Source organism: Rhinichthys klamathensis, unplaced genomic scaffold, assembly GCF_029890125.1.
Source record: "Rhinichthys klamathensis goyatoka isolate OS25496 unplaced genomic scaffold, OSU_Roscu_1.1 h1tg000019l_1, whole genome shotgun sequence".
NCBI lineage: Eukaryota > Metazoa > Chordata > Actinopteri > Cypriniformes > Leuciscidae > Rhinichthys > Rhinichthys klamathensis.
In genome coordinates, this window is record NW_026606570.1 from 7,585,729 (window position 1) to 7,600,523 (window position 14,795).

At 38.8% G+C, this 14,795-nt stretch overlaps 1 protein-coding gene across 1 annotated transcript; it reads right to left on the reverse strand.

Moving 5' to 3' along the window:
- Positions 1 to 29: 29 nt before the first annotated feature.
- On the reverse strand, positions 30 to 12,293 carry zgc:194398 (midasin AAA ATPase-domain containing protein). Its single transcript, XM_056237912.1, has 13 exons — positions 12,068 to 12,293; positions 10,633 to 10,768; positions 9,126 to 9,225; positions 8,943 to 9,028; positions 8,670 to 8,838; positions 8,393 to 8,572; positions 8,167 to 8,289; positions 7,777 to 7,886; positions 7,050 to 7,077; positions 6,863 to 6,965; positions 6,682 to 6,784; positions 2,370 to 6,524; positions 30 to 2,330 (listed from the first exon to the last, which is right to left on the reverse strand). The coding sequence occupies exons 1-13, from the start codon at positions 12,082 to 12,084 to the stop codon at positions 162 to 164; spliced, it is 7,479 nt and encodes a 2,492-aa protein (XP_056093887.1). The 5' UTR covers positions 12,085 to 12,293; the 3' UTR covers positions 30 to 161.
- Positions 12,294 to 14,795: the final 2,502 nt, after the last annotated feature.

A 14,795-nucleotide genomic window follows, 5' to 3' on the forward strand; every position in this document is an offset into this window, starting at 1 on the left:
TACTTCATGAAAAAAAAAGTTGTAAAATAATTTGCATGATTTTGCATTTGAAAATGTAACAGAAAACTTCACATTATATAATTGGTAGTTATATAATGCAAATAATAAGTGCATTATACAATGCATAGGCGGCCTGTATTAATACAAGACCCACGAATCTGCTAAACTATTTTTGCCCTATAGCGTTTTGATCTGCGTGCAGGTGTCAAGTCAGTTATGGCTTTTCTTTTCCTCTGTTTCGCTGTTTGTTGTTCTTCTGACTCCTCGGAATCGGATTCATCTTCCTTAGTGTTCTTTTTAGAGTCATGCATTTGCAGTCTCATTGATCTTCGTCTGCTTGAAGATGTACTTGAGCTACTCTGAAGAACATGCTTTTCAATGGCAAGACCTTTCTCATCCTCATCAGAGACATTTTCTTCACCTTCATCAGATTTTTCTGCAGATGTGAATATGACGTCTTTTGCGGCCTCCGTGGCCACTCTGCTGTCCTCATCTGCTTTGTTTTCTTCTTGATCAGATGTTTCCTCTTCCTCCAACTCTAAAGTGAAGCCCTCATTTGCATTTGTACTGGACTCAACCTTTTGCTCTTCTGCCTCCACATGTTGCTCTATCACTTCCTCCAATTCACCTGCCTCTTCTACTTTCCTGCTATTTTGCTCCATAACCTCGTCGTTATCCTCATCTGTCTGAGGTTTATTTACTCTTTTCTCTTTATGCTTCTCTTGAGATTCACCTGCATCTGTCTTGGTGTCTTCATGTATATTACAATCTCCATCTGATTTAGTCCCTTCTGCATTTTTCTGGATTTTCTGTTGTGTTCCTCCACCCAAATTACTGCCCTCAAAAACTGCTGCAGGTACATCTGAGCTCAGCTCTACATTCTCTGTTGTAAATGTCACTTCTACTGTCTCAGTTTGTTGCATAACTTCTTTGACTTGCTTGCTATCTTCATCATGCTCTTGTTTGCGAAGACGTTTGGATTTTCTTGGAGCAGCCGTTTCAACAGTCAATCTTTTTCTCAGGGTTCTACTTTCCACTGTTGTTTCCTCCAAATCAAAAGAACTTCCTTGCACTGCTCCCTCAGTTTCTTTTTCCTGGAGTGGTTTCTCTTCCGCCTGTACACTAGAGACTTCTTCCTCCTCCTGTTCTGTAGGCACCTGTACATCTCTCTTAAGATTTTCCTCTCGAGTCTTGTTCTCCTCAGTGTTGTCTGGGCAGGCACTGTTACTTTCATTGATTTCAAACAGGATTTCATTTCCTTCCTTTGTCCCTGTTTCCTCTGCCTTTCCTTCTATATTTACCTGAATAATGCCTTCTCCCTCTTTTGTCTTTAAATTTTCAAATTCAGTAATGCTCTCCTCAGCATTTAATGCCTCATTCTCCTTCTCGATATTTAAATCATCAGCTGATTTCTGTATTGCTGAGTCATTTTCATTTCCACATATGTTGTCCTTTGTTTCTTTTTCTGACGCCACCTCTTGTCTGTGGAGGCGTTTTGATTTTCTTCTTGGTGTAGACTGGACTGTTACTGTCCGGTATCTGAGACTTCTTCTTGTAATGAAAGATGCCTCTTGATCGGAGCTTTCTAAAGCAACCTTCCCCTCCGCAGCTGTTGTCTTAAATTCATTTGTCAGATTGGTTTCCCCCACATTTTCCTCTTTTGACACTGCTTCTTCTTCTTGAGTAGCATCCTCTTTTACTGAGCTTGTTCTTGCTTCATCTTCTCCCTTCTGTTGAGTATTCTCCTCTGGTTTCTGGTCTGCGTTTTCCTGTTCAGGCTCTGCTTTTTCTTCATCTTGAACTCCCCCTTCTACAACTTTTTGTGTTTTATCCATTTCCACCAGAATTTCATTTTCAGTTGTTTTAATCGAGCTCTTGGTCTCATCTTCTTGTTCATCTGTTGATTTGTCAAGCAAAGCTTCATCCACCTTTCCCTTATCATTTGATATGTCTTTCTCTTGCTCATATGAAGTAGTTTCCACATTTCTACTCATGAAAACCACATCTCCATCTTCATCAAGACTTTCCATGTTGGTCTCTACTGTAATAATTGGTACACAGACATTCACAGTCTCTACTGTCGTTGATGAGGTTTCTTCATTTCTACTCCTATCTGCTTCTTTCACTGGTTCCAACTCTGCTGTGTGGAGACGTGTAGATGTTCTGGTCTTCTGTGTAGATGTGGCTGGCTGTGCACTGATCCTCAGACTTCTCCTTGTGATTCTTTCGCTTTTATTGTCATTGGTTTCAGAGATTTTCATCTGTGAGACCTCCTCTACTTGAATGGTGGTCTCCTCTGTAACGTATGTTTGCTCCTTGCAAACCACTGAAACTTTATCCATCTCCGTGTGTTTTTCTGACTCATTTTTAACCAATGACTCATTTTCATGTTGCTCTAAATTGGCTTCTTCTCTTTCCATCTCAGGAGCCGCATCGTTCTCTAAGCTTTGTTCCTTGTTCTCCATCTTGTTGATTTCTTCAAATCCCTTTTCTGCATTCGCATCAGGTTCTACATTTTTTATATCCTTATCAGGTTCTCCTTCTACAAGTGGGACAACCTTCTCAGTATCCTCTTCCACTGGCTCCAATTCAGCTAAACGTGTTTCCTCGTTCCTCATGTTGACCTCTTGATCCATTTCTTCAACTGTCTCTTCTGTCATTGAGATTGCTTCAGTTTTATTCTTGGTCACAACTGTGTGTCTTTCCTGATGATCAACATCTGCTTCAGCTTCTTGATTTTGTACACGTCTAGATTTCCTTCTTGGTGGAGACTGAACTATTATTTTTCTATGTCTGAGACTTCTCTCTGTGCTGACTGGTACCTCTTCTTCTAAGATTTCCTGGACAGCTTCTGGTGCCTCCTGAGCAAGACTGCTCATCTCTACATCACTGTCTGTTTGTTTCTCTTTTAAAGCAACATCTTGATAATTTTCTGTCTCCTTAATTATATTAGCTTTGTCTGCCATTGTTGTTGCTTCTGGATGTTCTTTAGATGTTACAGTTTCTTCCACATCCTCATCTATGACTGCCTTATATTCCTCTACAATCTCTGTCTCATTTTCATCATTTTTTCCTTCTAAAACTTCTGTAAGTTTCTGCTGCTCAAATGTTATGATTTGTTTATCAAGTTTGTTCTGCTCTTCAACTGTGTTTTCTTCCTCCACTTTGTCCTCTTCTTCCACAGGGGTCTTTTCCGTATTTTCCTCTTTTTGTAGTTCTTCTTGCTGTTCCTCATGTTCGGATGTCTGGATACGTAGTTGATATTCACTTTTATCTGGTTCATCCAGTTCCAGTTGTTCCTCTGTCTGGGAATTCGTTAAGACTTTTGGAGTGTCACTCTCTCCTTCTGTGCTTTGGGAAAGGTTGTTTAAATCTACAAGTACTACTGTGGCTTTTTGCAGCTGTATTATTGGAGTACCATCATCTTTCTCTGCCTCTTCATCGGGTTCTGCTTCTACAAGTGTGACCGCCTCTAAAATCTTAGGTGCCTCCTTTTTATTGTCTGTTTCTACACCCATCAGCAGTACAGACGTCTCAGGTCCAACAGCTGAAGTTTTCTCAACATTTGTGTTTGGTATTTCTTCAGGACTTTCCAAGTTGGTCTCTACTGTAATTATGGGTATACCCACATTCACAGTCCTTTCTGTTGCTGCTGAGGTTTCTTCATATTCATTTCTACTCATATTTGCTTCTTTTACTGGTTCCAACTCTGCTTTGTGGAGACGTGTAGATTTTCTGGTATTCTGTGTAGATGTGACTGATTTTGCACTGAGCCTGAGACTTCTCCTTGTGATCCTTGCATTGTCACTTTGATTGATTTCAGTGCTTTCCACCAGTGAGACCTCCTCTATTTGAATGGTGGTCCCCTCTATAACATTTGTTTGCTCCTTGCTAACCACTGGGTCCATCTCCATGGGTTTTTCTGTCTCAGCTGTTTCTTTCTCATTTTTAAACAATGGTTCATTTTTCTGTTGCTCTAAATTGGCTTCTTCTCCCATCTCAGGTGCCTCATCATATGTGTCCTTTGTCACAGCTAAATTTGTTTCTTTGTTTTCCATTTTGTTAATTTCTTTAGCTTCTTTTTCTACTACACCCTCTTCGGGTTCTGCTTCTACAAATGGGATCACATTATCAGTAGCCTCAACAGTTGATTTTTGAGATGCTTGCTCTTTCTCTTTTTCTGCACCTTGATCCACTTTGTCAGCACTCTTTTCTGTTATTTGGACTATTTCAGTTTTTTCAGTAAGACTGCTCACTCCTTCATCCTCATTCCGGTTGATGTCATTTTTAGTGCTTTCCACCAGGTTGTTCTGAGCTGGCATTGTGGCCAAATCTTCTATTGGCTTTTGCTCCTCAAATGTCATGTCTTGTTTATCAAGTTTTTTCTGCTCTTCAACTGTGTTTTCTTCCTCTATTTTTTCTTCCTCATGGATCATTTCAGTGTCTTCCTGTGTTTGTACATGTTCTTTTTCTTGATCATCTATTTCTACACCCATCAGTATATCAGATTTCTCAGTATCAACAGCTGCAGTTTCCACAGTGTTTGAGTTTGCCATATCATCAAGACTTTCAAAACTGGTCTCTGTTGTAATAATCGGTAAACAACAGACAATCACAATCTCTTCTGTTGATGCTGAAGTTTTTTCATCTCCATTTCTAATCATGTCTGGTTCTTCCACTGGCTCCAACTCAGCTAATTTTGCTTCCTTGTTTTCCATCTTGTTGACCTCTTGATCAATTTCTTCAACTCTCTCTTTTGTCATTGGGATTGCTTCAGTTTTATTCTTGGTCACCACTGTGTGTCTTTCCTGATGATCAACATCTGCTTCAGCTTCTTGTTTTTGTACACGTCTAGATTTCCTTCTCAGTGGAGATTGAACTCTTATTGTTCTACGTCTGAGATTTATCTCTGTGCTGACTGGTACCTCCTCTTCCTGGACATCTGTCTCCTGAGCAAGACTGCTCATCTCTATGTCACTGTTTGTTTGTCCAGCTAAATTCGCTTCCTTGTACTCAATCTTTTTGATTGCTTTAACTTTTTCTTTTACATCCTCATCAGGTTCTGCTTCTACAAGTGGGATGTTTCCCTCAGTAGTCTCTGTAATCTGAGGTGTTTTCTCTTCTGTAGCTTTCAGCAGTTCAAAACTTCCAGATTCAATGACTACTGTTTCATCAACATCTGTGTTTGCCTTGTCACTCTCCTCTGGACCTACATCCTCTGCAATAACTTCATCCCTCTCATCAGTCCTGAATTTGGCCTTGTGTTGTGGCGCAACACTTTCTACCTGCTGAATCACTGCTTTGCTACGTGTAGATCTCCTAACAGGTGTGATCTTTATTTGTTTCAAAGTGCTTCTGAGACATCTAACCGTCACCCTAGGGTCAACAGTTTGATCTCCAAGATTTGTTGATCTACTTGGGGTGTCGGTAGATCCTTTCTTTTGTGCATCCACTTTAGCTTGTTCAGTGTTTGTTTTCTCCTCTGGTTTCTCAACTTGGCTTAGAAGAACAACTTCTGTGGTTTCTGGTTCTAGCTCACCCTCTTGTTCTTTGTATCCAGTTGATTGTTCTGGAGTTCTTTTGGCATCAGTTGCTACATTATATCCTTTTGTTGTGTCCAATGTACCATCTTGTTCCTCCATTATCATAATTTCTTCAGCTGCTTGTTGCTCAGATGACATTGTGTGCTTCATTTCATCTTGTTCAGCAATATCTATCTCTCTGTTATAATCACTCGCCTCTTCAGGAGAAAGTGTATGCAAATCTACAAGCACAACTTTGGCTTCACTCAATGTCAACATCTTAGAGCTATTCTCGACTGTCTTCTGGTCCTCTTCAGGTGTTGTTTTCCATTTATGTACCTCAGCAGACTCTACGGATGACTGTTGTGGTGCTTCTTCTTGGTCTATTTCTGAAATTTCAGGAACTACATCTACATTTTCCCCCTGTGTGATTTCAGCGTCCATAGTAGAATCAGTTTCCACTTTAAGCTCTTCTTTTTCTCTGTATTCCTCAACCTCAGATTCTGATTCTGCTTTGTTAGCAAGAGTCTCTGATTGATCTGTCGCCTCTTCTACAGCTTTTGTATTGTTATACATTTCAACAGTCCCACTCATAGCCTTTTCCTCTTCAGGTTCATCCAGCATTTTTATTTCCTCCTCCTCTGTCTCACACACAGGTTTATCTTCCTCAACCTCTTTGTTCTTTTCTAAATTCTCATTTTGTTCCTCTTCAGTTCCTGTACTCATCTTTACAATTTCTATATCCACCACAGACTGAAGTTGGTTTTGGTCAATAGACCCTATAGTGGCTCCTTGTTTTACAACAGTGTGCTCCACATTAACAATTTCACATTCCTCTTCACTGCCTCTCTGGCTCTTTACTTCCCCAGCTGTGGTGAGGTGGGTGACTGGAGTCCCCTCTGATGTAGCTGTGTCTTTTTCAATTTCATGTTCCTCCTCTTTCTGTGAACTTCTAAGCTCTGATATGTTTGTCACAGTTGCAGTTACTGTGTCTGTTGTACTCTGCCAAATTAGAGAAGATGGATGTTAATTACTGTACTGAAAGTGTAAAAAATTTGAATAAATTACATTTTAATTAAACAAAGTACATAATTATACTGTTCAAGCTGTTTAGTAATGAAAAAACATGACCCATAGGTTTATTTGGTTGAATTCATACCCTGAGTACAGTTTCTGATTCTTTTACAGAAAAAGTGTCATCAAGATGTTCCTCAGTTGCCACCTCAATTGGACTTTCAACTCCTGCCTCAATGTCTTCCACCCTTTGAGAGACATAGTTAATTGTACACAATGTAGTATTTAATAGTGTTATGGTATTCTGCTGACAAGTAATATGATACCTGATTATGATCTTTGAAAGCCTCTCCTCTGAATTTTCTCTGATACCTCTGCGTTTCAGGCTGCTACTTCTGCCACGCCTTGAGACTGGTACGTCATCTACTTCTGTAACAGTGAAGAACATCAGTTAGATTAGGCAGGAGAGTCTTTATTGAACAAATTATTGTTCAACAAAAAGATTATACTTGCCTTTGGTGATGTCTGTAATGGTCTCCTCCTAAAGTTAATATCAACATTAGATATAAGAATTACTTCATAATATACTTCATAATTTACAGATGCAATATGAATTTAAAGATTCAGTCTTTTTTTAATGTGCATTGGATCAAAAATCTTTCATATGCATCCATCTTGACATTTATATAATAATCAAAATGTTAAAAATTGAATCAGTTGCCAACTAATTTTGTGAGTTGATGAATTTCATTTGCATATGCCGGCGTGATGTATCCCGATCTTCCAGCAGAAGGAACTGGATAAAATATCCTGAATGATATCGCTTCCACAATCTGACTTGTGATGCCTGGTATCACAATCACACCATGTGCGTTCATTTGGCCAGAGGAGAACTGGTCTCCCGACTGAGCCCGGTTTCTCCCAAGGTTTTTTTCTTCTCCATTCTATCACCATTTGGGTTTCTTGTCACTTTAGCTTGCTTAGTTGGAGACACTTAATAGTCAGCAATATTACTGACTTGACTGAACTGACACTATCGGATCAGAACTGATTGGATGATGAACTTCATTGTTTTCTTCAGAGCTGCTTAATTGCTGAATTGAACATTTGAGAATTGAACATTGTTAATCATGTTGAATTGTTCTGAATTTGCCAAAAACGATTTTGAACTAATCAAATCTATTTTCTGTCAACACAAAGTTAATTAATACAAAGGTAACAGAATCAGAAATTAATTTACCACTATCTCCACTGTGTTTTCAATGGTTTCCTGAACCTTTGTGATCTCGATTTCCATTGGAGCAGCATCTTCCACAAATTTCAGTTTGCTCACAACCTGGTCCTTCTCTGCTAATAAAGAACGACATTATTAGGGCTGCAATCCATTAAAAAATGTAATCAGATTAATTGCATGATATGCTAATTAATTCATTAATCAAATTTATTATCACAAGTAATCGCAAATATCAATATTTGCAGAGAAAAAAAGCCACCAGATTAACGTGATTCAAAGACATCATTGTGTCAGACAAAAGCACTGAATAGACAAAAAATGGCTTTGGAAGTCAATGTATTGTTTGTTTCTCTATTTACATATCACTGAAGCTAAAAATACAGATATTTTCCTTACCTTGTAGCTTCAACTTCTGTAGCCTGTTTGCTATTAGAGTTCTCTGGAAAGGGCTTCCTATTTTCTCTACTTCCCACAGAATCTCTTTGTCTGCTGGATGTATACTGAAGTACTTCTCACAAACTGTAAAGAAAGAGTTTGGAGATACAGAACGTAGAAACCAGGAATGATATCTGTTATGTGAGCAAAGGTGACATTTGACCATAAAGTAAGTCTGTTTCTATACCTTTATAAATAGCTTCAGAAAGAGGAAACTTCAACCCTATATACTCCTTTCTGAAGCTACCAACAAAGTCTTCCAGTATCTTTACGCCATGACCCTTGCCCCGGTGACACTTCCTGACAAATAATGTGTCCATGACAGGAAGTTGATAGCACTGGGTCAAGAAGTTTCTGCACAAGCTACCTGTAAGTAAAGAGTAATATGACGGGAGGTTTTTTTATGTAAAAACAACAAGTATGGTCTAGAAGTGTATATGAGGCTTTAAAGGAACTGTCATTACCTTTGGGTTTGTATGAGTAAAAGCCAATGGCCTCTCCATCCTTCCATAGTATTTTCGCACTTTCATGCTCACAATGGCAGAGAAAGGAAACATCTTCACTGCTCTTCTCATTTCTCAACACAATTCTGTTGAGAACATATAGGACTATCCTCTCCCCAAGAGTGCTGACCTACGATAAGCATGGCACTAGTCTTGTAGTAGTTATAAAAAATTATTCAACTAATTCAAAATAAACATTACTGGCCTTCCATAAAAAAAAGAGAAAACACTGACCTTGATCAGGCCCGTTCTTGAGGGCTCTGCTGTTTTAAGAACATCTTCAACTCCCCACCACTGGCCCAACAAATAAAGCCCAACAACTGCAGGTATAATGTAGTAAGTCTGGTAAAATATACAGCATTAACATCACAATAAGTTACAAATGATTCCGATTTTCATAACTTCTGACCATATTACCTGTGGTAAAGTCATCAGGTAAGAACAATGCAAGGAGCTTCTTTTTAGTATCTGTTCCATATAGAGGGACAAAACTCACATTGCAGAGTCCAATCTCTATCTGTCACCAAGAGAACATACTTGAAAATGTGAAAATGTTTTAAAGCCACATTCATATAAGAATTGTTGTTTATTGCCATCAAGAAAAAAAAAATATATATATATATATATATATACACTCACCGGACACTTTATTAGGTACACCTGTCCAACTGCTCGTTAACACTTAATTTCTAAGCAGCCAATCACATGGCGGCAAACTGCATTTAGGCATGTAGACATGGTCAAGACAATCCCCTGCAGTTCAAACCGAGCATCAGTATGGGGAAGAAAGTTGATTTGAGTGACTTTGAACGTGGCATGATTGTTGGTGCCAGAAGGGCTGGTCTGAGTATTTCAGAAACTGCTAATCTACTGGGATTTTCACGCACAACCATCTCTAGGGTTTACAGAGAATGGTCCGAAAAAGAAAAAACATCCAGTGAGCGGCAGTTCTGTGGGCGGAAATGCCTTGTTGATGCCAGAGGTCAGAGGAGAATGGCCAGACTGGTTCGAGCTGATAGAAGGGCAACAGTGACTGAAATAACCACTCGTTACAACCGAGGTATGCAGCAAAGCATTTGTGAAGCCACAACACGCACAACCTTGAGGCGGATGGGCTACAACAGCAGAAGACTCCACCGGGTACCACTCATCTCCACTACAAATAGGAAAAAGAGGCTACAATTTGCAAGAGCTCACCAAAATTGAACAGTTGAAGACTGGAAAAATGTTGCCTGGTCTGATGAGTCTCGATTTCTGTTGAGACATTCAGATGTTAGAGTCAGAATTTGGCATAAACAGAATGAGAACATGGAACCATCATGCCTTGTTACCACTGTGCAGGCTGGTGGTGGTGGTGTAATGGTGTGGGGGATGTTTTCCTGGCACACTTTAGGCCCCTTAGTGCCAATTGGGCATCGTTTAAATGCCACGGCCTACCTGAGCATTGTTTCTGACCATGTCCATCCCTTTATGGCCACCATGTACCCATCCTCTGATGGCTACTTCCACCATGTCACAAAGCTCTAATCATTTCAAATTGGTTTCTTGAACATGACAATGAGTTCACTGTACTAAAATGGCCTCCACAGTCACCAGATCTCAACCCAATAGAACATCTTTGGGATGTGGTGGAACGGGAGATTCGCATCATGGATTTGCAGCCGACAAATCTGCGGCAACTGTGTGATGCCATCATGTCAATATGGACCAAACTCCCTGAGGAATGCTTCCAGCACCTTGTTGAATCTATGCCACGAAGAATTGAGGCAGTTCTGAAGGCAAAAGGGGGTCCAACCCGTTACTAGCATGGGGTACCTAATAAAGTGGCCGGTGAGTGTATATATTCAGCAATAATATGAAACTTTCCTGAGAATTAAATATGCATTTTGAATGCAGACATTATAGATTGCACCTCGCATCTTACCTGTTTGGAATCAGGTAGTCTGAGGTACTCAGCTGTGTCAGGATTTCTGTAGAGGATCTGAGACATGTATTCCTCGGCTGCCAGCTCTAAGAACTCGTGATCCACATTTGTCAGAATATCTACAGGGAATGCCATCCTATGGAAGAAATTATATGTTTTTGTTTTTTAAAAATCCCACTCACTTGTATGTCTTAACTTGGCTATAAGTCGTAAACGATAATGTATGACTGCTTTTTGTCCCGTTATCACAGCTTTTTGGACTCATGAGTGATCGAACTACGAGTTTGTTAATCCATGGTATTTGCTTTTGCTGAAGCCGTCAGCACATATTATTTCAGCTTATTTTTTAAATAATCGTGTTTAAAAGCGGAATTCTTGGTAAAAAAAAAAAAAAAAAAAACCTGCATTACCCATGATGCTTTATAGAAAATACACCAATCACGGAGTCGAAAAAAGCAACACATGCCAAAATAGATTTTTAGCTCCGCCCACTCCCATGAAACACTCATTTAATCATGTAACCGGAGCCGATCTTGCAACGGTTTCAAAATACTTATGTTTGTAAATAATATAGCCTATATATATATATATATATATATGCATAATTTATACTAAACTTAAAATATGTTGTTTTTATATAATAAACCAACCCTCATAAATTAGTATTTTGTATTTCTCCATCATTTTTTTATTTGATTATTTATGCTGTTCGCAATGCTTCATGGATTAATAACTCTTTCCCTCACTAAAGGTGTTACACAGTCTTCTTTGTCTTTTTGTCTGATTTTCAGAAATGTTTTGCTTCAAATCAAAGTTTTTAGTGTTGTGATTCACCTCGCAGCTGATTGGCTTGGTTCATGGCTTATACCCTCTTTAACAAAGACTTTTTTATAAATCCCTATTGGAAAAATGAATGGAAAAAAATTACTTCCGGAACCAGCACCGACGCAAAAGGAAGCGGGCGATGTTGCACTCTATTACTTTTTAGTGTCACATGATCCTTCAGAAATCATTCTAATATGCTGATTTGATGTTCAAAAAACATTTATTACATTATCAATGTTGAAAACGGCACAACTGTTTTCAACATTGATAATGTAATAAATGTTTCTTGAACATCAAATCAGCATATTAGAATGAGTAACATTTTTGTAGAAACTGTGATGCATTTCTTTCTTGATTCTTGCCTGATGAGCATAGTGAAACATAATTTTGTTTGAATGGCAGAATATGCATAGAACCCTTTAAACAAAAATAGTATAGCAAAGATTCCTTTTCGACCTTAAAAAAATAGGATTTCAGAAATAATCTAGATTTACTGTTCTGAGATTCTTTGTTCAGTGTAGATCCCGTTATCACAGATGTCATTTTGGCATCTAACTTAGAGTTTGGCACTACAACGCAAGGGGCTTCATATATTTTTTTATGTATTTACCTCTTTAACTGTGGCATTTTTGGAATGTGGTAAATGCTGCTTGCGGCACAAGGCTAAGAATTGCGTGATAGAAGTGACAGCTGGTTTTGACGATTATTGCAGTGGAGATAGAAAAATATATCATGGAAAGCTTAATGAGGAGGTGTGGCACACCAGAATGCCTCATCTCAACCACATAGACATTAGTAGTTCTTTTGCATTTCATAAGAAGTAGCTATAGAGTCCTGGAGCTGAAGAACATATGGGAGGAGCAACGTCTGTAACATAAACACAAAAACAAAGAGTAATCTGTGCTGTGGGCCCCTTTTACGGTTTGGCACATTTGTTTTAATCTGTAAAGTTGTCTTACATTCTGCATCCAAGGCTTTCGTCTTAAAGATCAAGTGTGTAATTGAATATGTGTAGAGACCGCAGAGAAACAGATTATACTTATATACTACCTTTTAAAGTGCTAATCGCAATGATAAATGACATACACTGTAAACTTTTGCAGTTTTATTAGGGAAAAACATTGAATACAAAGCAGACACTAGATGCTACAAGAATGAGTCAATATGTAATTAATTATGCATTTATGAGCACAGACTGAATGTTAGCTTGTGCCTGAACCAGTCAATACAAGAATGTGTTGTTAGTAAGCCACATAAAACAAAGTGGGTTTGTTCATGTTTGTGCCTATATACTTGACAGGGAAATTCGTTAAGGGCTGCCATATGAATTAGTCAATGGCCCTTCTGTCAGGAAACATTACCAGTGAGGCAGAAGAGCAAGCTTTGTGTGTGTCTGTGTGTTTGGGTTTGCTGAGAACCAGATAGACACCTTGTACACACCTGCAGGGCAACATATGAATATCAGCTCTTTGCAAAAACATGCTCACCGTAAACTACAACTGGTTATATCTGGTTGTCTGGAAGATTTCAAATATAACAGCTAACTAGCTCTGCAGCTTATAGGTTATAATGATGTGGTAGATTGACAAAATTGATGACAAGAAGTTAATGTCAACTTCAAATGAACTCCCTCTTTTAAAAGCCAGTCATGTATGGATTCAAACGATCAATTCAAACCTACCAATGATATTAGGTTAAAAGGTTGCTCTCCAATTTTAAAATTGCACTGCATTCTTATATCCTCCATATAAAAGAACAGCAGACTTTTATGAAATTTAGGCCTATTGTACACAGAACAAATTTAACATTGCCAATGTTCGTTTAAAATAGTAGGAGGTGCTTTGCACATGGCATTTACATGTGACAGGCCAACATGAAAACAAGTCATGCACAAATTTTACACATCCACTCAACACATTAGCATGTGTGCTATATATGGTCTCAACATTTATCTGCTGCATGCATTCAAATAAAATAAAATAAAATAATTAAATTAATAAATGACTTTGAGATAACACTTGGGAGCAGTCACCTGAAACAAACCACCAATTGTAATATATTATACAATACATATAGCCTATTATTTCATATTATACAACGTACACACTATTTTAATGAAGCTTTTAATATAAAGCAGGGGCGTAGCCAGTATTGGGCCAGGGCGGCACTGGCCCGCCCACATTACTCACTGGCCCGCCCAGACAAGTTTGATAAAAATACATTTTTAGTTTATTTTTATTCAAATGTATTTAAGAAAATATATTAATATATACCTGATTTATTGTTGACTGCTGTGTGTGTTTAATTCGTTTTCCGAATAAAACGGAACTGTCGAAGCAAGTTGTAGAAAGCCTCTCTCCGGAACGTTATTGGTTGCTATGGTTGCTGGGGGTTCCGACAGGAAAACTCACAGCGGCGTCGGCGCCACAATAATGGCTAAACAACTTTCTTTAATGTGCTATTTGAAAAAAGCAAGAGTTGAGGAAGAAGACACGCCACTGCCTTCATCTACCGAGTCCCAGTTCTTCAGATTCATTACCCCAGGAGAAGGCTAGTCAGGTGCTGGTGGCGGCTGCTTCTTGCTCCCTCTCTCCTGGTCAGCCTGACGCGGGTTTATCCGCCGATCTAACTGTGATATTATTATTTTAGCTTACTTTATTTTCGGGTGAAATGTCTTTGCATTGCTGACTAGCCTGAATAAAATAGACAGGTTATTGTCTAATGTCTACACTGGTTTGTCCAGCCTTTATTAAGCTCTGTTGGTTGAACATGATGATTTGCCGAATATAAAGCTGTAGCAGCTAACTGTTTTTGCAGTTTGTCGATTCATTTTTCTACTATCTAAGGTTAATTATTACTGAAGTCATTTTTTTCTATGAAAAACTATAGGCCCACTCACATTTTCACTGGCCCACCCAAAATAAAATTTCTGCCTACGCTACTGATATAAAGAAAGATATCAAAGGCAAGATAAAGTTAAAATGCTAAAATTCCAGACGAATTTCATGTAAAGCGCACGCTTTATCTAAAATATAATGGCAGAAAAGGTCCTATGGTCAGTGAGATGCATGGGGCCCCTAACAAAAGCCCTGAAAAGGTTCGGGAAAGCAGAGTGGGTGTGTGCGTCCCGCCACGCTGCAGGAGGAATCCCTGCATTTAAAGTCCCACGAACCAAAACAAACCTTTATCTAATTCAACACTTCTTGCACATGTTCCTCGATCTCAGCTTGAGACTAAATAATCTAAATATATACGAGAATATCCCTAAAAAAACCTTTGTCTGCTATTGAACGACAGTCGAAGTGTGCTTCGAGAGGTTTTGAGTACGGATGGCCAAT

What these genes read in the sequence shown, in the direction of transcription:
- zgc:194398 (XM_056237912.1), bottom strand. An exon ending in TTCTGAAGCTATTTATAAAG is followed by an intron (nt 8,290 to 8,392) that starts GTATAGAAACAG and finishes CTTTCTTTACAG; the next exon opens with TTTGTGAGAAGTACTTCAGT. An exon ending in AAAACACAGTGGAGATAGTG is followed by an intron (nt 7,078 to 7,776) that starts GTAAATTAATTT and finishes TATTAACTTTAG; the next exon opens with GAGGAGACCATTACAGACAT.